The 26675-nt window shown below is 29.9% G+C and overlaps 2 protein-coding genes across 4 annotated transcripts; one reads left to right on the top strand and one right to left on the bottom strand.

Moving 5' to 3' along the window:
* The first annotated feature begins 1894 nt into the window (after positions 1 to 1894).
* Positions 1895 to 12489, top strand: LOC126845647 (multiple inositol polyphosphate phosphatase 1-like). The gene is made up of 7 exons (XM_050584434.1): positions 1895 to 2220; positions 7118 to 7413; positions 10349 to 10465; positions 10928 to 11069; positions 11649 to 11749; positions 11832 to 11941; positions 12026 to 12489. Exons 1-7 carry the CDS (start codon positions 2052 to 2054, stop codon positions 12453 to 12455), a joined length of 1365 nt encoding a protein of 454 aa, XP_050440391.1. The 5' UTR covers positions 1895 to 2051; the 3' UTR covers positions 12456 to 12489.
* Positions 11937 to 24769, bottom strand: LOC126845646 (non-lysosomal glucosylceramidase). 3 transcript variants are annotated; one of them, XM_050584431.1, is made up of 18 exons: positions 24647 to 24769; positions 24361 to 24572; positions 24072 to 24275; positions 21874 to 21962; positions 20804 to 20984; positions 20581 to 20743; positions 20047 to 20167; positions 19803 to 19921; positions 18765 to 18885; positions 17771 to 17906; positions 16478 to 16603; positions 16043 to 16404; positions 15828 to 15973; positions 14314 to 14426; positions 14102 to 14244; positions 13103 to 13209; positions 12751 to 12942; positions 11937 to 12672 (listed from the first exon to the last, which is right to left on the bottom strand). In XM_050584431.1, exons 3-18 carry the CDS (start codon positions 24194 to 24196, stop codon positions 12487 to 12489), a joined length of 2430 nt encoding a protein of 809 aa, XP_050440388.1. In that variant the 5' UTR covers positions 24197 to 24275; positions 24361 to 24572; positions 24647 to 24769; the 3' UTR covers positions 11937 to 12486. The 3 variants fall into 3 exon arrangements, with proteins under 3 accessions (XP_050440388.1, XP_050440389.1, XP_050440390.1); XM_050584432.1 differs by having other exon boundaries at positions 24361 to 24501; positions 24563 to 24762; XM_050584433.1 differs by lacking the exons at positions 24072 to 24275; positions 24361 to 24572; positions 24647 to 24769 and adding an exon at positions 22070 to 22222.
* Positions 24770 to 26675: the final 1906 nt, after the last annotated feature.

Genomic DNA, 26675 nt, shown 5'->3' with positions numbered 1-26675 from the left:
GTTAAAACATACTTACGCACAATGCCTTTTTTTATACCTGTGAAGGATGCTATGATAGTCCAAAAAATAAATCAACTACCGAATAAGAGTCCTAATTACTGAACTAATAATTACACACCACAGTTTAACCATTTAATTAAGATTTTGCAAATAATTCTTCTTCAATAACTCCTAAATAATAGGGGTATGGCGTCTCTTAAGTAAAAAAGAATAATAATATACAGTGCAAACCTGAATGTAGCAATGATTTTCTAGGGGGGGGGGAATTGGTTCTAAACGTTTGTGGGTATGTTAATAACGTTTACTTAAAACGAATAAGTTATATTACAACGAATGTTATTTTATATTATAATTTAAATGTTCATTTCTGAGGCGAGTAGGTTACTCTCCTGTTTCTCTAGGGTCCAACGTTTGGCACCCTAAAGTTGAATACTCCATAAAAATGTCTTTAAGAAACTTTCCTCGTGGTTATTGACAGGTTTTGGTTTACTAGTAGGTTCGTTTCCTCTGGAAGGCTAGTTACTCAGCTCTCAAGTGATTTATATACAATGTACAATATTATTATATTATTTTAGGTATTCCGTATTAAGAGGACGCGATACCCCTATTTATTAAGGAGTTAGATATAGGCAATTTTTTTGTCAAATCTGTATTGAAAGTTTAAATTGCAATATTAGTTTAGTAATTAGAACTCTTTTTAGGCAGTTCATTTATTTTCGGACTATCACATCATCTATGTCAGCGATCTTGATATTTTTTTTTTGTCTAAACATGGTTACGCAGAATCTTTAGAATAAGTCCACTCACTCCATTGTTGTTATAATAGGTAGTCTACCTATTATAAAATCGAAAGATAACAACATTGTGTCATCAAGTCTGTTGTGTGCGCTGAAGATGGTAACATTGCTACATATTATTTTTGTTATTAAGGCTTTATTTAAACATTTTATTATGTTATACTATTATTGAGGATAAAAAAAAATATGTTGTACAATTTTTTTAATTGGAAAGTAAAAAGTAAATTTTGCCTGGAACTTGCCCGAACACCTGTTAATTTGTAAAGTGTGATTGTCCCATATTTTATATTTAACTTGGGTTTTAGCGATCTCATAGAATCATTTTTGTCTTTATTGAACGTCTATTAGTCGCTTTTAAAATATTTTTGTACGATTTTCCCGAAACTATAGAATATGCAGTTTTATCCCTTAGTCTTTAATTCTTGCACATTATTTATTTTTTTGTATTTAATTACATTTAAATTTAGTTTTATTTTAATACTATTTACGAAATTATAAAGACATGTTTAAATTAATATTTTCAATATTGAATAATATTTATATTTTATATTAAAATTACCAGGTAATTATATGCATAGGTAGTATGCAATATGCATTGAGAAATTAGTTTACTAATAAAATAAGTACTAGGTATCTCCCCGTTGTGCATACTGCTATATTCTCTAGGATATGCTACATACCTACTGTACTTTTGCCAAGTACATTTTAAGTCATTTCTAGTGGTGTTGCTGCGGTTCCCCTTAAGGAAAAAAACGCTGAATTATCCAATTACTCGGAATCTGCGAAATAACCTCAATTTTGAAAATTTGGCATTCACTGCTTCATTAGGAGGGCAGCAGCAAACATATGACAAAATACAATTTATTCACCGAGTTATTTCAATTGATTTTTAATTTTATAATCTAGCTGCAAAAAATATTATATTTTTTTAATTATGACGCCAATCGCGCGAACCACTGCTCAGTTATAGGTGTACAGACACGCCTGCGTAACATACTATTTGACGGTGTGTATCACTACTGTTTACGCTTCGCATAGAGGTAGCAACTATAGCAGTAGGTACTGTAGATTACCCGCACACCATCACTATGTATATGTATATTTATTTTCATACACATACGAACCATCCGGGCAGTATTCATCTGTGTGCGGGCAATATTACTACTAGACACTAGCTGTTCCTCGGTGCATACAATATACGCGTTCACACAACCGCGGCGCGACACCGCTATACAATCATTACTATCACTCGCCATGTTATGGACAAAATGTTTGCTGTTATCTACAGCCACTGTGATTTATCGTTCACGCGAAACCGTTCAGGCGGGTACTTGTTATCAAAGAGAGTCGAATTCAAATCGGTTGTATGGATCTAAAACGTCATACGCCGCCGTCTCTGGGGTGGACCTGCAAAAACCTTCAGGTACTGTACACGTTATGTAACTCGAATTAATTTATCCGACTTAGGTATCATTTTTTTCATTCGTGGGGGTCATATTTTGAGGCGTTCCAGTAATATTTACCTACAATTATGCAACTACGATAAGTTGAAAAAAATTCGGATAATAAATTCTGAAGCCTATAGGCGCAACTACATAAGTAACATTATTTCAGAGGTGCATTTTGACATGTCTTTTGGCTGGTGGTTTTCAAATAATTGCATTCGATTTTTTGTGACAATTTGTGCAACGCCAAAAGACACGTGTTCACGATTCAATGTCTTTTCCAGTCGGGAGATATATTTTTATATCCCTTGTAACCCTTATATCCAATTTATACTCAATCTCAATGTTAACCTATTATAACAGCTTATAGTCAATCAATTAGTAACCCCATTTGGCTTTTTTTATTTCAAATTATTCAAGCTTAAATAATGTTATTTTTACCCATTCGTATGTTTGCCTAACCACAATTGACTACCCAGTCATTATTATATCATTGTATTTTTATTGTGTCATTACTGTTTAAAAAATTCAATTGTAGACGTTAGTTACTATTTTATTTTGAAAAATTATCCACAAAAACTACACTTTAATTTTTTAAAACATTTTGATAATTTAATATGTATAATGAAAAAAATTGAAATTCCGAAGACGTTGTAACTTACAATGATTTCAAGTTATTAAGTTATAGAAATTAATCGAAATAAATCGATTTTGTGCTATAGGTTTCGACAAAATTTGAGTATTTGAGTTTATTTAGCAAATAGTTTTACACGTTTTACCTTACATTTTTCGAGAAAAAACGTTTCATTATAGACGCAAATACGGGGGGGCTAGGGTGGGCTTAGCCCCCTCAAAAAAATTAGGTTATGCATACAATTTTGAAATACAAAAATATATTTACTTATATTTATATTTTAAAAAAATGTCCAGACCCCCCAAATTAAAAATTGAAATTGCGCCTATGCGTTTCATATCAAAATGATAATTCATAATTATTTTGCGATATTTTATTTTGTTAACCACATAAATTATAATCGTTTTTAAATAATTTACATTGGTTAATATATTTCATCAACGCATTCAAGTATACTTTAGTTTAACTTTATTTAGTCATGGTCGTTCTATCTAGTTTATCGATTTTTTTTTTATCGGTAGACGGTACGATACTATTTTTATTATCGTTAGTATTTTTAACGAACCCGTAGTTGTACTACTGCATAGCCTTGTTCGCAAACAAAAACATATATATATATATATATATAAGTACGTTATGGTTGTACGATCACTTTACCCAATATACATCACAATAACAACTATGTGACTATGTGCGAAGGTTATGAGAAAAACAAGGTAGTGGAACTGGGAACATAATTTGTAGGTCTGCACCTTCTATCATTGGTTTTTTAGTAGAGTTTGTTTGTAAAAAGTACTCTGCGCTAAAACTACGGCTTTGCGAGTGCTTAAAAATCGTAGTGCTAAATACAACTTAATATCTAATTGAATGCTTTTAATATTAATAGCAATTTTTAATGAATCTACTATCGTACAATTATGTAGTTTTTGTTATAGAAACTCTCATGTAGGTACCTATGTAATACGTTAATTGTGGGTACCTAGATTTGTTAATTTATTGTTTGAATCTTCCGTCCATAGAATTATAATATGCGTTTTAAGGATTTTTATTGCCAGTTGATGATTGATAACGTTATATTGAACGCATACGCATTTATGCGTGAGAAACTACCCGCATTGGACTACTCTAACTACTTCAAATCATGCATTAGCTAACATAATGTCTTAAAGAATGCGAGGACTGCTATAGGACTGAATTTATCTAGATAATTGAAGTATAAAAAATCCGTTCAGATTTGGAAATCAAAATAATGTCTTGAACCTATATGTTTAGTTTTAATAGAGCAGTATCCGCGATTTACCACTAACCACACGTATAGTAAGCATAGTGCGGTTCTTCACATAATTGTGTATCTCATAATTGAATATCAGATTTATCATGTGAAACACTTGTCGACTGTCGTGGTGGTTTTCTAGAATCTAGAATTCTAGTTTTTTACCCTATAGTCCATCACTGAAATCACGAAATGACATCGTGACACGCCACAATATTCATAATTAGGCTAGGTACGTTGCTCGAAACTATAGGAGAGGTAGCACCTTCTATATTTAATCTAAAGTATTCCCAAATTTGTAAGACCAACGGTATAATTATGTTTCCTAGTTTTTGAACATAATATTATAAAAAAGATTTTATAACGATAGTAAAGCTTTAACTGGAGTCGGGACGTCGAGTATTAGCGACTTTTAAATAAATAATATATATTCTTAACATACGTATAGCTTACTAAACAGAGTACATACATTAACATAAACACTATAAAATTTTAAACATTTAAACTAATAACTTTTTGACTTAACAGTACAACTTATATGGGTACCTGCAAAAATTAAGATATTAATTATAATGGCAGGCTTATAAAACATATAATTTAAATTCAAATTTTACATAATAGTCAAAACAATATTGTATTGATTTTAAACAAATATAAAATAAAGTGTAACATTATTGTTCTATGTACAAATATTGATATTCTATGTGTAAATGTAAATGAGTAACCATAACAACTATATAATAACAAACTATTTCCCCCCTAAAATCTATGTAAAACCTATTTATAATTGTAAATATAATACAAAGAATATTGCATATAATGGGTTCATAATAACAGCTGTAAACATTTTTTAGGATCGAGAGAAAATTTAAAGGCAACAAAGTGCAGATTTTTAAGGCAAACAGAATTTGGGTAAAAACACATTATGAAGGGGCTACTCATTTTGGATGTTAACGTTTTTTGGTAACTTGGAAGAGTTTAAAAGAATATTGCCAAAGTTCATGTTCCCATCTTACTAGCCAAAGCGTTATAACGAACATCGTTATACATTTATATAGGTACTTAAAATTTTGCAAAAGAATAATTGTCATTTATTGATTTATTACAAGAAATACTTTAAATTCGGTCAATTTTTTTTTTTTTGGTTCGCTGATTCAAATTTGCTATCAATTTTAAAACCAAATCTATACTTCATGAGTTTTTGGAGTGTATTTTATTCGTTATATAGCAAATCAATTATTTAAAATGTTATTCGTTGTAACGTTTTTGGTAGAAAATAAAATTATAACGTTATTCGTTACAACATTCTCAGGATAAATAAATGTGCCTATACAGTTATCCCTGGTTTCTGTTCATGGGCGTAATTTTAAACCGTTAACGGAACCCTGCTTAAAACGTATTATACTAATAATTATATTCTACCATATACACCCATTAAATGGTTGTGTTATGTTCAATAAAATACCCATTATACTACTAGCATATATATTTTTTTTTTCATAGAAGTAAATAAAATAATTTTGTTGCAGTGGGTGTAACTTTATAATTGTTAGTTGCTATTATTATGATAGACCTCAATTATTTTTCAACAAATGCATGAATAGATCTCGAGTATAATGCGTGTATGACTGTCCAATTATAGCGCATAAGAATCTTCTATTGTAAACACTATATTGTTTAATCAAGTATTTCATAGTTATTCGTTGGTAAATATTCAAACAGTGGTGATTAGTTGACGTCATTGTGTATAAATAATATTAGTAGGTATGTATGCTAAATAAAACTGCCGTATAACAAGCTACTCCAGCATAATATCTATTTTTTTTTTACACAATATATGAAAACTATTTTTATAATATAGAAACTATCATCTCACGATGGCAGCGTTGGACCTTAAAAGGCCCGTTAAGCTTGATGATGATTTTTATATTATACAAGCTGTCCCGACCCGGCGGTGCCCGGGATTTAGTTTGCCAGGGCTGAGTAAAATAATTACAAATAAGATTTTAAAAAAAGTCAGCACTCCAGGCTGTATATTGTAAATCTTTAGCATACCACGTCTCGGTTTTTTTTTTTGGATCTACATATTATGTACATTACATTGATTATGTCTCTTACTCAAGGGTACCCAGTCTCAGTCCCAGTCCCAATCGTGGTCCATAGAATCGGGCTGATCCTTTAATCGTCCACCATCCACCTACCATTCGCTCGAATACCGTGGTTACCATTGTTACAAACCAGGTGTTTATTTTGGGTTAGAAACGAAAATTATATTTCGTATTTGAGGCTACCCTTAGGGGTGAAATTTTCGAAAAGTACTAGGTATATGCCAGTGTACTCAAAAACTTCCCAAAGTTTCATGGCGATCGGATGAATGGTGTACTAATGCATAAAGGACAAACAAAAAAACACACTTTAATTTATACATATAGATATAGATATAGATAATAATTGTATTATAAGCAGCATTTACTACTTATAGCCACTCAACAGCACGAATATGAAAACAACTGTAAAATGTATCAAATATCTAAACTTAAGAATATTTGAACTGCTGAGTGGAAAAGTAACATCCACGTTTCTGAAAATTAAAGAAAACTGTTTATTTCCTATATAATTTATATATATAGGAATTATTTAATTCTTGCTATAATTTATTCAAATAAAGTTTCAGTGGGATATTAATCCTTTATTATTTTTTTTATATTATGAGGCTACCTTTTAGCTACAAAGTGGCTATCTCAATTTATTTTTCGTATTTATGGAATTTTATCCTTTTTTCATTCAGCTGTTTAATTTTGCGCTACATTTTCTGAAAAGCTGTTAATTAATATCGGCCCCCTAGATCCCTAAATCTGCTACAGGACTAAGCGAGATAACTGCTAAGGCAAAGCGAGCACGAGAATTATGGAAACCTGTATACGTGATCAAATATGTTCAATACTAATATTAAGGATTTTTTTCGCAGATTGTACACCAATACAAGTATGGATGATGTCTAGACACGGCACCCGATATCCGTCAAGGGAAACCATTACCGAGTTCAAAACTAAACTGAACCTATTGAAGGCTAAAATTACTGAACAATCTCCAATGTGTTGGGATGACATAAACGCAATCCGAAACTGGAACACTAATTTGACTATTCAAGATCATTACATGCTGCAAGCACAGGGCATCGAAGAACTTAAAACACTAGCTCTACGACTTAAACGACAGTTCCCAAATTTATTCAGTACGAATTACGATGCGTCTAAATTCAAAGTTAGTAATTGATTTATTTGAAACAAAAACTGCTTTATTTGTATTTATTGGTATATATTTATACATAAAAATTCGATGATATATATTTAATATTTATACAGGCAATTGAAGAAACGTACTCAATAAATCTACGGAGTATTATCATATTATGTTTTTGATATTCTTAAAAGGGGGATCAGTACAAATGTCCTGACCATACATTTACTCAATTATAATACATTATAGCTTATATACATATAAAATCAGTACAAAGTTTTAAAATGTTATAAATAAATAATATTATTTATTTTTAAATAAATATTAGTTTTTTATAAAATAAATACAAACATTTAAAAACTAAGCTTATGCCAAAAACTACTAAATAGTCAATGTTATATGATTTACAATTTAATGTAATGAGCGATTCCCCTTAAAAATTATAAGTTCATGCGATTTTCTCTGTCATTCATAATTGCACTTAAACGTTTTTCTCGTTCAGTATATTCTGTGCGAGATGGAGAAAGTGTTATTCCTCGAATTATATCTTCAGTTCTTCGTTCAACTTGGAATTTGTTCTTTTTTAATCTCTTCGATGATTTTATACACACCAACATGACCTTTTTCTAACAAGAGTTTCAAGACGCCTGTGCTATGCGTCTAAACGGTTTTAAGTACTTGTAATTCCTAGTTCCATTTACTTAAATATTGACCAAAAGTGTGGCGGAAAGAAAAGAGCTGTGACACATACATTACCGCCTCTCATTAGTCATTATTCAAATTCTACCGTGCACTTAATTGTTCTCAAACCACTGCATTATCTCAGAAGTTTCATCGTGAATAATGAATTTCTAGTGACGCCTTAGGTACACTTTGTCCTATGTGAAGACAACCTTTGTGTTTAGTCTTTATGTATTCACGTTTTGAAGCATTTCTAGCGGCTTGCTCAAATAAAAATTGAGGATTTATTAAATCCAATTCATTTTCAGCTGAAATATTATTTAGATTTTCGAAAAGGCGAACTTACCATTCTTCTGATTTACTCATCATTAAAGCGTATAGGTACAATCGGCAAATGGCAATATCTTTGCACTTCCCCCTGTTCTACCATGCAATTATGAACAGCCTTGTCACTATCGAAGTTAGATATAAAAATGATTGCATTTATTAAAAAGCACTTTTATACACTTAAACGGCTATGATTACGTGGTCGGTTTGTAATTGAGATTACAAGTCAATCACATGCTGGTAAACCGTAAATTGGTGTACCTATATTTATGTATAAATCATAATATAATAAAAACCTAAAAAAAATCAATTATTCAAGTAACTATCAAAGCCGTAATAAATAAACACAACAGGCGACATAATAAATATGAATAATGAAGTACCTACCTACTATCCATGCGACAAATCTACAAGGATTAAAATTCAATCTTATTAAATTATTAATACAGTAGAAATCGGTTACAACCATAGGCGCAAATACGGGGGGGGCGGCTAGGGTGGGCTTAGCCCCCCCCCCAAAAAAAATTAGGTTATGCATACAATTTTAAAATACAAAAATATATTTACTTTTATGTATATTTAAAAAAAAATTCCAGCCCCCCCAAGTTAAAAATTGAAATTGCGCCTATCGTTACAACGACTTCAAATGGCCATCGAGATCTTTGATCCAATTAAGTTTTTTTTTGCTATTAATTTACGGCTTCAAACATGGGTATTTTGCTGAAAACTACCTATTTTAATGACCCACAACACAAATGTGACTGAACGAAAATTTTCCAAATTCATGCAATACTTACTTTTAAGTAAGTGAGTAGAACATCTGGTAAAAGTTTGGTGATGGAGAAATTATTTTGACACCAGAAATAAGGTTTCAATTTTTTTTTTTTAATTTTTCAACAACTTTTTGAGGTTAAAAAATAAAAAATTTAAAAAAACTGTTTTTATATTATAAAATTCAAGCTATGTTCTTATGACCCATTTCATCTTTGAACCAATTAAGTATTTTTTTAATAATTAATAATTTTGTCTTAATACATTTCTGTGGCTTGGAGCAAGAACGGCCAATGTCAATTTTGTGCATAAACGAGTTAGTCCGCTAATTGCAAAAATTGAATCATTCTTTATATACTGTGAAAAAATTAACATAGAGCCTAATTGGAAAATAAAAACTTCAAAGCTCATTTTCCGAAAGTTGTAAAAAGTGACATTGGCCCTTCTTGCTCCAAGCCACAGATTTGTATTACAGACACAAAATGTCTGTTAGCCACAGTACTGGACAGGCTCAGTATATTTTGTTTATGCAGAAGACCATGTTCATTCCCTAGCATTTCTCCCTGTTTCTTTTTCACGTTAATTGATCCATGTATGATAATATTCATAAATTGTTTGGCTTATTGTTCACATTTGTATTGCCTCAAATCTGCATTGAATAAAAACTCTTACTTTACTCACTAATAATTGTTACACCTGTCGATGTAACGATTTATTCACTTTGCCTCTAGAGCTAATACGTTTCTAAAAAATCGGCCACTATATTTATTACCCTCCTTGGATTTGGATAAATACTTGACATCTCCTTTCTTTCCAATGTTATAGGCCAGTAACATATTATATTATTTAGTATAACAACTAACATACGTTAAATAACCTAATGTAATAATCAATCTAGTGTTGACGTTTTGCGTTTTCTCCAAGTTTTATTGCTTCTTTTTGTTGCTGTTGTAAGTTTTTTTAAATTGTACTACTCTAATACATTTTTCTGGTACAAAGCTTATGATGTTAATTTTGTTTACCAACCCACTGTCACACATCGGTTTCAAGCTCACATTTCATATTTGAAATTCACTGTGAAAATAATAGTATCTTTAAAACAGAACAATCATCATCACAGCAGCTGTGATTTTCCAATTATTTCCATTATAACCAAGCATGTATAATATTGTTGTTTTAGTTTTTATCGTCGCCAAAACCACGTGCCACGGCTAGCGCAACTGTATTTTTCCAATCATTGTTTAATACAAACCCTGAAAAGGATTTACCAACAACAAAGAACGACGACAGAATAAGTGTAAGTGTAATTTAACACTAATTTAAACTTTAAAATACATACGTACATACCTATAGGTTACCGTTAAATGCATACCAAAAATATTAGTGTAATTGTAAACGGAAAATAAACCAAATTTCGACAGTCGTTTTACACTAAAAATACACCAATATAAACGAATTATATAGGTAAAATTATAGTGCAAACCTTACCTTCGACATATTTTATTCCGAAATTATACCTTTATTGTTAGAATATTTTTAGTATATTTGGTAAGTACACACGGTATAGTAAAATCAATTCTTGTAACATGGTACGTACGGTGTGAGGTGTCAACTGGGTAGTACACCCGTTCCGGTAAAACAGTGTACCTACCTCAATAGTTAATAACTATTAAAATATAATACAATTTACTATCGGTGTTAGAATAATAATGAAAAACTAAACTATGTTAAATATTTATATTATACCGTATACGTGCAGCTATCAAAATGTAAAGTAATAGTTGACGACGATGCTATGGACGGCAGTGAAGAAGTAAACAAATTTCAAAATAGCCCATCAGTGCAATCTGTCGTGTCAAGTGTTTCTATGAAAATGGGACTAAGTAACAACCTCACGTACAGTAAGATTTTTATCTCAAAATAATTATTGTCATACTACCGTTATTCGCTACCGTCTAATTTGTATTATATAATTATTGTCTTTTAACTATAATATTTGATTTCCAATTTTAAAGGAAGGACATAAGACCAACACGAAAAATATTAACTGCTAAAATATCTTAATATGTAATTTAAATTTGTTTAAAATATCGTCTGCTGAATGATGCAAAGATTTTTGATTTTACAATAACATAGTGTTCAGTGTACAAGCGATATAGCTGTAAATTCGTTAGTCTTTAAATTTTGAATTTATCATCTTTCTTAAAAAAATTTTTCATGATTTTATCTTATTTACAATGTTAAATCTTGAAATCGATCAAGTCTGTTTTATAGTACAATATATTACACAAATTATTAAGAATTTAAACCATTTACACGGTTAATGATTCTGTAGTAAAACAACATAATTTTCTAGGTTTTCCTTTTTAGGATTATTGGGCCATGTTTTAACAAAATATTAAGACTATAATCGGAAAACGAGTAATGACTCTCGACTTTTATAATTTTACCATTAAAGATGTATTTATTAATTATTATAGATGACGTTCAGCTGATATTTGAATCTTGTAGATATGAAAAAGCGTGGTATCCTCAGTCAAGTCCGGCGTGGTGTGCATTGTTTTCCCACAACGATTTAGAAGTGAGATACTCGAGCATTAGTATTCATTGATTTCAATAGTTAAAAAATATTTTTTTTGTATATATATATATGTATATTATAGATCTTAGAATATCTCGAGGACCTTAAATATTACTACAGCAATGCTTATGGTAATCCAAATGGAGAACGTTTGGGATGTCCAATAGTCAAAGATATGATAAACAACTTCAAGTAAAAATTTTTTTTATTTCATTAAAAATATAAATTAGTGCATAATGCTATATAAAATTATAACATTACTGTTATGTAATTTAGAAACATCGCTAGAGGACAAATTACTCCATCAGGAGTATTTTATTTTGGACATACGCCTAACGTATTGAGTATTGTGACTCGTATGGGTATTGCAAAAGACAACATACCATTATTGAGTAGTAACTTTGAAAAGCAGAGAGGCAGAAACTGGAGGACATCATTCATAGACCCATTTGCATCAAATTTCATAGCCGTGTTTTACAAATGTAGAGAAGGCAATAAAGTTATGTTTTTATTGAATGAGCATGCAATACCAATGACTAAGGAATCGTGTAAACTTTGCCCGTGGGAACCAATTGAAAATACTTTAAATCCGATCATATCAAATCAATCATGCACTTTGGATTTCTGTAGTAGTTTTGCATTGTGTCCATCTATAAATACTTCTGTAATAGTTTTTATTTTCATATTCACTGTACTAAAAATGTGATCTACCATTATTATAAAATAGTCAATTGGAATTAGATTTTACTAATATTATTTAAAATAAGTTGCATAGACCATATGCTAAGTGGTCTCATGTATCCGACTGAGCGATATGCTTTTTTTGAATAGAATGCTTCAGGAGTCTCATAAGCCATTCCTATACTGTTGTAAACAGTGTTGTAAATTCCTTTGGCGGTATTAAAACCTTCTTCCCTTAAACCCTGTAAAAATTCAGCAATTTAAATTTAAATTGAAGCTGATAACAAAATAAACACGTAATATGAATATGGAAAATGTACATGAGAGATCATTAATGCAGATAAGGCATAAGTAACACCGGTCCAAACTTCTTCACTTTGTAACGAATATGTATCAACGTTTCCATCAGGCATCATACCGTTTACTGCTCCCATTGTACCACCATTAAATCCTTGTACGTTCATTTTGTATATAGTTGATAGAGCTTTTATAACTTGGTCGGTTGGAAAAACCTACAATAATAAAAAATGTGCAATAATGCAGTGTTAATCTAAAATATTGCTTAATAAGTTTCAAAATAAAATCCATTTTTAATTTGTGAGCTCAGGGAATCACATCAGCAACAACAACACTGGCTTGGAAAAAAATAATTTAAATATTTATATCACTTACTTCTTCTTCCACTCCGCAACATTTTAAATACCATTGACCGCATAACTGATCAGCCATAATAGACTTTGAATGCGGTTGGCCAGATGAATCGAAATTGTAATAATCGCCTTAACAAATTTTTTAAATAAAAAATGTATTTATATTTATAGTAAATTCAATTTTGAAAAAAACGTAATAGAAAAGCAATGTATTGTTTATATTAAGAGGGCGCCACACACTCGTTATTTTCTTTAAAAAACCCGCCTTGTGCTGATTAATTTTACAAAGGCTGTAATCAAAACTAAGAAGCCAAATTTTCACATAATATAGACAACAACATAATCTGTGTTCTACCATTGCCCTGTTTTTAATACTTCAACCAGTTAATGAATAATAAATTAATTAAGAAACGACTTTTTTGACTTTTTAAAAATGATATAGCGTTGGTTGTATTAGGTATATTGAAAAAATACGGATGATGGAACACAGATAATTTTGTCATAAATAATATGTATGAATTTCTTTCCTTAACTATATATGAAGCCTGAGAAAAATTAATCCGCGTAAAACTCAATTCAACAGAATTTTTTTTTTTAAATCGCTGTCAAGGATGCTGTGTTAGTCCGAAAAATAATTTAACTACTAAAAAAAAAGAGTCCTAACTACTGAGCTCATAGTTACACATCAGTTTAACCTTTAAGTTAAGATTTTGTAAAAAATTGTCTATACTTTACTCCTTAAATATGGGCGGTATTATGGCGTCCTCTTAATGATTATATTTTAACTATTAGAGCAGCACCTTCAAAAAGTTTTGATATAAATCAAATGTATAACATTTTACTATTTACTTTAAGCTATCATGGTTTAGTGACCACATAAAAACTTCTAAACTAATGATGTCTATTTAAGTTAACAAAAATATAAATAAGTTAATACAAATGTTCTTACTCTACTAGTTTTATTATAAAATGTAACCATCTTGTTAACACTACTAAAATGTAAGACTAATAAAAAACTGACCATTCCATAGAACTTTATTAAAAGACTCTTTGGCTTTAATTAATATTGCAGAGTATTTTGATATAACTTTATCGTCTTCTAATATTGTTGCTATTATAATAGTACTGTAAAGAGCTGCTATCCATAATCCTCCACAATAAGCACTAAGATCAAAACAAGTATAAATTGAAAATATGTAAGTAAGAATAAATTATTTAGCTAGTTCAGATTACCTGACGCCAGTCATAATCCATGTGTCAAAAGTTTGATCCGCTGAGCCAGAATTTTCTATCATGCCGTCATGATCTGTATCCCAAACTAAACATCTCTCCATTACATGGTTGATCTTTAAACAATTATAAATTATAATGATAATATCAAAAATATAAACATGTTTTTATTTTTGTCTGTACAAACAAATTTCGTCAATAGTCAAGTGGAAAATATGGTCAATAATTTAATAAAATATTATAGTTTTTCTTGACATTGGAATTAAATTAACTCCCGTTGTTGGGAGTGGTTCGTCTTTGTCAAGCTTATCTATATATATATATATATAAAAATGAATTTCTGTTGGTCTGTCTGTCCTTTATTCATTATACATTATACCTATTATACTATTATTCATTATATCTATACTTGGCATAGTACTTTTCGAAAATTCCACCCCTAAAGATGATCTCAAACACGAACTTTGTACTTTAAATACGAAATGTAAATACAGTCCGGACAGCTTGTTACTTTATAAAAATGAGTAGATTAAGTTTTTTTTTTTTTTAAGATAATCGTTAGGCAAGGTTCTATTAAACAATAAAAACATAACAAAACTTGCATTCCCCAAACCCCTCCTCTTACTAAACACATTTTACTAATTTAAAAGAAAAATATTTTTTAGCACTTTTAGGTATACAAACACCAAAATATAAAATAAACTGCCATCATAAAAAAGCAATACTTAAAAAAAAAACTAGATAATTTTACATTAAATACATACCATTGATCCTTGTACACTAATTATATATATTATTATCAACCAAATATTATTTATGAGAGAGCCAAACTAAGTTTTATTTTTTTTATATGTGGATATAAAAATAATATATTAAATTTATAGTCTAAACAAATGTAATCACAAATTTTCGTGAGAAATTTGTGCTTAAGCTGTCATCCCTAGTAATTTATTTTAAAAACTGTGCTTATGATGCTATAAGTATGTAAATACTTAATACATAGGTCATAGTCAAAAATCACAATAACCAATAATTGAGTGATAGCTGGTAACTACTGATATTGAATGTTGTCTATTACATAATATAGGGTGTCCTATAAAGTGCGCAACTTTAAAAAAAATAATATAACAGTTACATATTAATTAAAACGCATAGGTATATTCTTATATATTTACATTGAATAACATCTCCAATTTAATTGTGGAAAACAATACCTAGCATAAGACAACTTACACTGAGTCGGTATGTGGTCGCTCCTGTTTTTTCAAAGTTGCGCACTTTATGGGACACCAGTATATAATAAAAATCAGATTTTTTTATAAGTGTAAAATTGGGTAAATTGGGGTTTGTTTTTTGTTATTGTAACTTAAAATAACATTTTAATAACTAAAAGAAGTTTTCATTTCATTTCCTTGACAGAAACTAGAAAAGCCCATCTTTCACTGTTAATATAATGTTTTTTTTTAAGTTTTCAAGCCCTGCTTAAATAATTTTTTATTTAATAACACAATAGTTACCTGGGGAAACATATCGATCAAATATTTTTTGTCCTTAAACAAAGTGTAATCTCTATAACATTGAAGAACAAATTTCAAGTTAAGATCTCGCCATTCAGACACATCATGCACTAAATAAGCATTCACTAAACTAAACGGATCCTCCTCTAATTTAATAAAAAATAAATTAGAAAAATTTAATTTTAAATGTTAAATTAATAAATAATTTTACACACCAGGATCTCCTAAATCATGCGGAACGCTGTATTTATATTTCCGTAAGCCACTTGTTCCATGAAATAAATGTTTTCTAGTTATTTGCAACGAAACATCAATTGTATCACGAAATTTATACTGTATGCATGCTTGTAGTTTGGGCCATAATGTCGCTAATGCAAAGGATGCATAGAAATGAACATCATAAGTATTATACATACGATACTCATGACCTTCCAAATATCCAAAGTAACCATATTCATATCTAGGATCGGTAACGTCTAAGTGGTCATCCTTTGGAGGTAATAACCAAACTGAACCACCATCAGCGACAAAATATAATTCGTTAAATATAGCACTTTTATACCAATCCGGTAGCAACCTGTAAAATACTCGTCTTTAAATAACCTAATATTGCACATAAAAAGTAAATTTAACAGTAAAAAAGTACACACGTGTCATTAAGAATAGGGTTTTGCCATTTATCTAATTCTTGTTCCCAGATTTTATAATTTTTCATAGAATAATGAAATATTTTAGGTCCAGTTTTACTATCACATCCAAAAAATTTTGTGTAATACCTAAACAAAAATAACTATTTAAATATCGTAACATGTTAACATGTTATAAACAACCAGTTTCAATTTTCATACAAGGTGATCATTTAACAACAGAATCAATATTTCTTAAAATAACTGCACTATTTTTTTTTTATATAGTATTTTCAGAGCTCTATCAACTTTTAAAGCTAAAATGGTAACAAATATAAATTTTTTTAATTACCTAATGAACTATGATTTGCTAAAAATTTTATTTGGTTAACCTTTAACTTAGCAAGGGCTTATTTTTAAATAACAAAAATAAATAATACTTTTTAAGTACTTTTTAGGTTGGTCAAGGAAATTAATATACAAAATATGCATCTTTAAAGATACAGTGCTAAGTTAATGGAACAGTAAGGGCCATTTCACACAAGGCCACCATAAAAAAAATAACATTTAAATTGATGTTTTTACACGTGGTAGCACCACCAAGTTTGGCAAATTGGCCGCGCCACTCGTAAAAGCATAAGCGACCAGAAAAGTGGCCCCGTGTGAAGCAGCCCTAAGGGTTAATGTTTAATGTTCAGTTTAAAGTTTAAATTTAGGACGGGGGTGGAGTGTGGTTGTGTAATACGCCCACTTAACAATAATACTTCATTCTTTCTAAATTTTAAACTTTATTGAGTTTTAAAATAACATGGTTATCAACCAGTCAAAATTAATTTTAATTGAAAAAACAAATAAGATGTATAAGTTTCAAAAGTTGTTAGAACTTGACGAAAAAAATAAAAATTTGAATACTGTTTAAGAGGACGCAGAGGCCGCATGGGGATGCAGGTAATTTTTTGCAAAATCTTAATTTTAAAGTTTAACTGTGATGTGTAATTAGGACACTTTTTAGTAAACAGTAACTTATTTTGATATTATTAACCCAACATTTACAGTTTATATTTTAATTCTGAAATTAAATTTACTTTTTGAAGAGCTTTTATTTAAGGAAAAATTAAGGTTTTCTAAAAAACTGACAAGATAACCAAGTTTTCTTTTTTTAACGGTATCAAAATCTTTTTCTATGACCATTTTGCTTTGCCATAAATACGTTTTTACGATTATTATTAAAATGGTTAGCAATCAAAGCTTTACATTCTATAACAAAATGAATAATTAATAAAATAAAAGATTAACAATTATTAATACGTTTTATACCTTAAATACTCAATTTGAGACATAGGAAATTTAATTTTTGGCATATCTATAAACAATCCAAACTCATATTTCTCAGACGAATTAGGTTTTAAACATTGTTTGATGCAAACTGCACTTGCAACTTCTTCACCTTTAGCTACAACAAAAGACATATTAATAATTACCACCTTGTAATTTTTTTAGATTTATTCATTGTATATCACACAATCAACACAATCAGGCATGATTGTGCCATGATCAGGCATTTCACAACATGAAATTTGTCTTTTTGAGAAAACAATTTTAAAATTTAAAACTTGCATGTTTACACTACATATACGATAATGATTGCTGACATTGAAATAGTTTAAATAACTTAAAAAAAGGTACCTATATAAGATAGGAAATCGAATTCTAAATTTGACGTTGCCAAAAAGCCATATTTTCAACTTCAGATGTTATGTATTGATAGTGCGAGATATTTGTGTCATAAAGTAATTACCAGGGCTCTTTTAAGTTTTATTTTTTTCCAGTTCAAAATTATGTTCATGAGCGTAAATTATGAATAACATTATGAATTGATCAACTCTGAGAATGTTATCACGAATATTGTTAAAAATGTTTTGCTTCGTAAACATTATAAAGAATAACATCATAAATATATTTGTTCAGAGAACAAAGAGAACAAGGTTTTTGAACATTTACCCAAATAATTTACACAATATTTTTATTGAATTTGCAAACAAGTAATTTTTTATACATTAATTTATTATAAGAAATATTTTAAAATTAGTCAATTTATTTGTTTTTAGGTTTGCAAAATAATCTAAATTGTATATCAGTTCACAAAAACATGTATACGTTATTCGGTTTAACATTCTCAGAACATATTCAAATATTATGTTATGTTCTGTGGGAGTTTGGTGAACAGAACGAGTTCATAATTGTATATTTTGTTATGTTACAAAACCTTGATAATTACTCTTGTGATATATTACTTTGCATAATTACTTACAATACAAATTATCTTTTTTTTCCCCCATTTCTTTCAGTTCTCCAAATAACTTCAAACTCTTCGATACAGACATTCCATTACTATTAGGATCAAAATTTAATTGACTAAGTGTTCCACGATCCTAAAAGGTCACAATAATAATTAAATATTTAATCAACAAATAGAAATATTTGTCTACATTTTTTTCCAGTCAAACCACGCAGTCATCCAGGTCATTAAATAAAAAAAACTGAAATTCTAAATTTTTTCAGATTTTGAAAAATAAGTAGAAATTAATCTCGGCTCATTCCCGTAGTTAGATGAAAACAACTAATTTGAGCCTCTGATTTTGTGATAAATATTTCAGAAATTTAAAACTGATCAAAATCGATTTTGTGAAAAATAACTTAAATAACCTGAATTTATGGGTTCAAAATGAGTGTAAAAAAATTAAGGTTTCATACAAGACCAAAAGATGATTAAAAAAAAAATTGTGATAAATGTTGAGGTGGTCGGGACCGCATGGTAAAACTCAGAATGCCCCATATATATATATATATATATATATATATATATAGTAAAGAAACGAATATTTATTTAAACCTTTAACCATACAAATAATACACTCTATGTGAATATGTATTTTGGCAACAATATTGTCATCTTCAGTGCTAACGACAGACTGAGCCATTCAGTCTGAAAACATTTAAAACCAAATTACGTATACACAGAGTGTATTATTTTTATGGTCAAGGGTTTTATAGTCATTTCTTCACTAGATATAATTGGTGTATAAATTGTTTTAGAAATGAGGCTGAGTCATAGAACTAAGCAGATATAAAGCTAAGTATTATAACTTTTGAGAAAAAAAAAATAATTACAAAAAAATATCGACAATGGCAAAAAAAATCATTTTAGAAGATGACCACGATTTTTTCAAACAATATTTTATTCCAAAAAAATATATATATATATATCCAGGCTTAAACTTTGACTTCAGGCTCATTTCTATGTAATTGAGTACTAAAATATCCATTTTCTTCATATATTTATTCTAACTTTGACTTTTCCACCAATAACATAAGTACATTTCATATTCTTAAAGAAGTTATGTATTAGTGAACCAGCAACTTCAGTTCCATCTTCATTTACATTAAATGGTTCACAACTTGCTTCATCTAAAATGTATATAACATATTAAACAAGTTTCAAAAAATAATTTTTTTCACTTAGAAATAAAACTAATGTAATTTTTGCAAGTTTTGAGAGAATGAACAATTCATTTTTATTAGTAGGTATTTACCTGTGTTATAAGAAGAAACTCCATTTCCACTGGCAAATGTAAATGTAATACTGATGTTATACTGTGAATTACTGTTGTTTTCTACAGTCCATATAAAAACACCACCTGGTACACAACTATCCTATACAAAATTAGTTAAATCTATTTTTAATAAACAAAATATGCAAACACTTAATAAAATGTTTATGCAATATGCATAAACATCAAGTTCTTGCCCAGGGGATAACTCAGGTGGCCTTTAATAAGTCATAACGGTTATAATGGCTCATGTCAATTATTGATCATGTCTCCATAAATTGGCAGAAAATTATTTAAAATAGTAGCAAGCTATGCCAGTATTTTTACAGATAAGCAGCTTTGTACTTAAAATATTATGTACTCGCTTAAATTAGACAATTGTAAAGCTATAAAAATTAAATCAAGCAAATTTCAATATTTTCTTACACCAAATTATTTTTATTTGTTCTATACATCTATTTTGATAAGTGTACATCAATTTTTGTTGGATTTCATATCACCGTAAAAACTGCTTACTTTATAATTGTTTGGGATCACGGGAGATATTTGTTTACAGACCAACTTGATGTCGAGTTCAGGTATTAAATATTCAGTCCATGATCTGGGGTAAAGTCCAGTATATTTAGCACAATTTGTTGGAAAATCCCATTTCCAATTATATAAAGTTTTATTGTCACATCTATGAATGACTCATCGTGAACATTTTACTATTAATGTAAAAAATATAAAGTTATCTTACTTTAAAGATGACAAAACATTGTTGTAAACAGTAATATTTTCAGAATTTTGTATAGTGACAATGAACTGATTGGCACGAATAGTTTTATATTCGTACATACCAGGTACAACTTGATAACGACAAAATTCTCCTTTAAACCCACGTCCAATAGTTCCACCACCAATACCACCTAATGGTACTCCTGCAAACAATAAAAAAATTAACATTTTGCAATTAAAGGGCTCTGTGCAATCACCAGACTGCTCTATTTTTATCAAACATTGTGTTTTCATGGAAACATTTTTACGGAAAATGATCTACATTTTGGTAGAACAAACAGTAAAATCGGACTATTAGTTATAAAGATAATACAAAACGCATTTTTTCCCACCAATGGTAGTAAATGAAAAAGGAATTTTATTTTGATAGTCTTTAACAATTAAAAAAAATACAGCTGTCTGGTTACTGCACTGGTTGAGCCCATAAATTCATTTGAATAGCTTATTACAAAAAATAATTTTGAAAGGTAAATTTTATAGGTCGGTAGTGAGGCCAGCAATGTTATATGGGTCAGAATGTTGGGCAGTAGATATGAAAACGGAACAGAGAATGAGTGTAGCTGTTAAGATGGATGAGTGGAGTGACTAGGAAAGATAGAATAAGAAATGAATACATAAGGGGCAGTCTAGGAGTTGCATAAATTGTGGAGAAAATGAGAGAGAATAGGTTGAGATGGTTCAGTCATATTATGAGAAGAAACAAGGCAGAGGCAGTGAGAGGTGTTATGAAGATAAATGTAGAAGGAAAAAGAGGAAGAGGAAGACCAAAGAAAAGGTGGGTGGACGGAATACAGAGTGATATGATGGAAGTGGGGGGTTATTGAACGAGATGTAGAAGACCGAGCCATATGAAGGTGTAGGACTAGGGTGGCCGACCCCATGTAGTTGGGAGTGTAAGGCGAAGATAAAGAAGAAGAAGAAGATTACAAAAAATAATTTTGATATTTTAAAAGAAGAACATCATGTTTTCAAAGGTTACAGCTAAGTTTTTTTTTTAATAACATGTTAAAAACTACTTAACAATTTACTTACCATACATGTGTTGTGATCGAATTGGAAATAAGAAATCCATTATAGGCTTTTGACCTTTTATGTAACACATTAGCATGTAAATAACGTACCTAAAATAAAATTGTATTGCAATATCGTAATTATTGCAATTTATGTAAGAATAATAAATAAAAAAACCGTCAATGGTTAATAAATGTAGGGGTCAAAAAATACTTACTGCTACATGTTATGGTGATATATTTCCTAAATTAAATGACATAACAGCAACATGATCTTACTGACCTCTAATTTTTTTTAAGCCAAAGATGGCCTCGACAAAACTTTATATACATGCATTTGAAATATATATATGAGATTTAGGAGGGCGTCACACACACGTTACTTTCTTCAAAAACCCGCATTGCACGGCATAATTTTACAAAGGCTGAAATCAAAACTAAGAAACCAAATTTTTACATAATATTAACAACAACATTATCTGTGCTCTACCCATGGTACTTTTTTAAATATTTCAACCAGTTAATGAATAATTAATTAATTAAGAAAGGACTTTTTTGACTTTATTAAAAATGATATAGCATTGGTTGTATTAGGAATTTCAAAAAAATACAGATGCTGGAGCACAGATAATTTTGTCATGTATAATATGTATGAATTTCTTCCCTTAACTATATATGAAGCCTGAGAAAAATTAATCCGTGCAAAGCAGTTTTGATGGGAAAAAAATTATAATTTATCCTATAGAAATGACAGTGATAGTCTGACAAAAAAAATGACAATCAACAAAGTATCATCATTATTGTATTAATAAGTATACATTATAGTTCAAACTCTAAATTAAGATTTTTCGAAAAATTGCCTATATTTTACTCCTTAGAAATGGCCGGTGTGGCGTCCTCTTAACATAGGATTTCGACACTCGTGCACAAATCAATGCATACATTTTTTCCTACTCCTAAGTTTGATAGTTTTATAGCTTGGAGTCTGCTGAACACATACACTATATCCAAAAGTTCAAACCTGTCAAAATTGTTGCCAGAAAATGAAAGTTTAACAAAAAATAGCCGTTTTATCGTACTTTTTTAGTTTATTTTCAAACAAGAGAGAACATTAAGAGATAGAATTGTTTTACATTTTATATTAAAGAATATAATTTCGACTAAAAAATCTAGAGGACGGCCCGATCGCTGGGTGATGTCCAAAGAATATGGTGGGGAAGGCAGATGTTATGTAATGATAACAGTGTACGTGTTCAGCAGACTCCAAGCTATAAGACCATCAAAACTTCATCTCAAAATAAGGAGTAGGAAAAAATGTATGCATTGATTTGTGCACAAGTGTCGAAATTCTATGTTAAATCCCATTTAAACTTCAACTCTTGTAGGACACGGGTTAAAATTAATATTTATTAGTTGATAAAACATTTTAAACAATAAACTTAAGTTCAAAATCAACACCTTATCTAGGCAAATATACAAAAAGAATAAAATTGTAAATATTGATATTGGGAACAAGGGGCAGATATCAGACGGAAACAATGAGTTTATAAGGTGTCTAAACTTATGTTTATAAACCTAGCCATTTTTGGCTTTAATCAACTTTACCACCCCAGACCCGAATTTCGATTTTCAATCGATTTGTTTTTCAATGATGAACACAAAAGTGCAAAAAAAAAATTGCGGAAATGCTTAGTTTTGAAGTTACAGCTAGTTGAACTTAAAGAATTATTGTAGCACGAGACGCCCCCGCAGTGGCTGTGCCGCTGTCACCATCATGCAGCACTGGACGACGTGAATCGCGATTTAAGAACACAGTAGTTTATGGGATTTCTTTGCGATTTTTTATTTTCTATAAAATGGTGTTTTGTCACTAATTACAAATCCAGAATTAAGCAGACTCTTATAATCCAATAGCTGCCGACACAACTAGGCACCCGCCCTTCGTGGTCTTTTTTTATTGTCGAGCACGTAACACGGCTTCCAGGGCCTGCATCCACAGCGGGCCACAGGCGATGAGCCGCAGCCGTCTCGTGCAACGATAATTCTCCAAGTTCAAGTAGCTGTAACTTAAAAACTAAGCATTTCCGCAATTTTTTTTTGCACCATTGTTTTTAGTATTGAAAAACAAATTGATTGAAAAAAAAATTGAAATTCGGGTCTGGGGCGGTAAAGTTGATTGGTTCCTAATTTGAATACAAAATTAAATCATTAATTATCTACCTAATTATTAGAGGTAATATTTGAATGATTTGTTTGATCCTTGGTATATATGTAGGTGTTCTAGGATCTGGGTATTTATTGTCAAAATCCACTTTCCAACCATATTTTGGAATATCCGAAGACATTGTTGTTTTAAAATGTTTATAATTTATGAACTCGACTTACATTGAGCAATACATAAATTGTGTATTAATAATGGTTAACCTGTAATTGAATAAAGCATTTAAGTAATAAAACAAACAAGTGTTTAACCGTGTTGCTACTATAAGTAAAAAGTAATGGTTATTACCTCCTAATATTGAAGATTGAACATGGGAATCCGTAATAATAAAAAATATAATGATTTATATTAAAATATATAAACCTTTAAGAATTGTTAGTTCACGTTGGATGCCGGTCAACACTCAGCAGCCTCGAACAAGTTTTGTTACTATAAACGTCGGGTAATTAATTAATATAATTACTACACAAATGGATACTCAATGACAAACCGGCCGAGATCTAATTTTGAAATAAATGAAATATTTAATATGTTGAATGTGAACAGTGCAACTGAAGACTGCTTAAGTAGGTACCTCTATCACAGAATAACACAGTTATTCTGTGCCTCTATTCTGTAATATGAATTATTTAGACAGCTCACAGACCACAATGGAAAATTGTTTTATCAATCATGATAGATATAGATATACACTGTACCGTATAAAGAAATGGACTGATAGTAGAGAGATCTGAGAATCAATATCGTTGAAGAGTGATTTTCTGGGTATCTCATGGAAGAAATAGTATTATAGAAAAATAGTAATATGATAATACTTGATAACAAAATGTTTTTAATTACATCTATTTTTTTCTATCGAAATTGAGCCTGCGGCGATATTGGCAGGCGGGGTGTGAGAGGGGCGCAGTCCATTTCTTTATTACTAGCCACTAGGTTACTTAGTCAACGGCCGGGTATAATATCACCTTGGCAAGTATAGCAAAATACCAACGCATCCTACTTTTGTTAAGTTCTTTTTGAAACTCCTTGGTTTAAAACTCATGAACAATTAAAAATTTATTTTTTTTTTTATATACCGCAAGTAGTTACGTACCCCGATTGTAAAATAAAAACCTTATTTTTACTTTCTGTTAGAAGTAAATTGGGACCAAAACTCGTATTTTTGTGATGAGCTAAGAACATAGTACCTTGTTAGTTATATCATGTTTTAGTGTATAAACTATAAAACAAAAGTTGGTTAAGAAAATGCCGAATGCGACTTCCGTCTGCCGAAAGAAATCTGTTATTTACGTTAAAATTCAATCCGTTTGAACACTATAATGTCTAATACGTGTGATTTCATAAAATTATATAGTAATCGCATTTTGTGTATGGTCACGGACGAGATGCCGTTTAATTTTTTCGCACCTAAAGACCTATTCCAAATTGATCATAAAATATGTATGAAAATATAAAAACATACCTATAAATATATTATATTAAAATTAAAATTTGTATTGTTATTATTGTAGGCTATCTATCACGTGTGCCCTCTCCTTGCTTAAAATGGGGAAAAGGGCGACGCTATGACATCCGGGGTGGGTATTAGCAACAACTCTGAAATGAATTTGTGAAATAATTCAAATGAAAAAACAAATAAATAAATAAAACTAAGGAAAGTCACGGAATGGACACTGATAAGAAGTAACATAATATACAGCATATAGGCAGGTGGCGAAATCACTCCACCATCTTATAAGAGGAAATATCAGTTTGATCATCTAGGCAAAAGAAAATTTAATCAACCATGATATATTCTTAGCCTAACGTATAGGTTTTTGATTTTTTAGAAAATCATAATTAAAAGACAAGATGATAAATATTATCTAATTCATTAATGTAGCTAAAAAATAGTTCTGGTAGTACATTTATATACTTATTAGATATTTACATCCATAATTTGTGTTTTGTTTATTTCGATAGGCTTTAAAATGAGTAAACAAAAATGATAAAACTAACTGATTTTGATGTTAAGCAATTAGCATAACATAAACAAATATCACTGCAGTGTTTTTCAAGGCATTTTTTAAGTAAATACTCAGGAAAATATTATGTAAAAGCATTATTATTAGCGGGGAAACATAAATAAATTATCGTGATGGTTAATTACAAATGTGCCCACTTTTAACTTAGTAAAATCAGAAGGTGATTTTTCAAGAAATAATATCCTACTACAGTCTAATGATGGAGCCACTTCTCCAATGTAGGTCAACATTTAATCTAAGTCATCCAAACAGTTAGATTAATCAGTGTTTTATATTGAACATTTAATTATTATGATGATGATGAGTACGTACAGATAATATCCACCGGGCGCCACACATACATGTACATTGTACATGTATAATCCATTATTAATCTTAGTTAATAAACCAGTCTTTGACAATCTGTCAATATGGCAATGTGTCTACTTCTACTCCTACCTACTCCATCACATACGGATTAGGTACAACAAATTGGCAACGGGGTTTTTAAGGTTTTTTACTTTGTTTGGGAGTAGAGAGTCCAAAATGAATAGAATTTGAAAAATATTGTGCGGACACCTGACAAAAAACGTCAGTAAT

The sequence above is a fragment of the Adelges cooleyi genome, unplaced genomic scaffold (assembly GCF_023614345.1).
Source record: "Adelges cooleyi isolate 19-005CV unplaced genomic scaffold, UGA_ACOO_1.1 ACOO_flye_CR_arks_rails_tigmint_CR_PRNA_8, whole genome shotgun sequence".
Taxonomy (NCBI): Eukaryota; Metazoa; Arthropoda; class Insecta; order Hemiptera; family Adelgidae; genus Adelges; species Adelges cooleyi.
The sequence above is the reverse complement of the archived record's forward strand: the minus strand, read 5'-3'. Positions and strand labels throughout refer to the sequence as shown.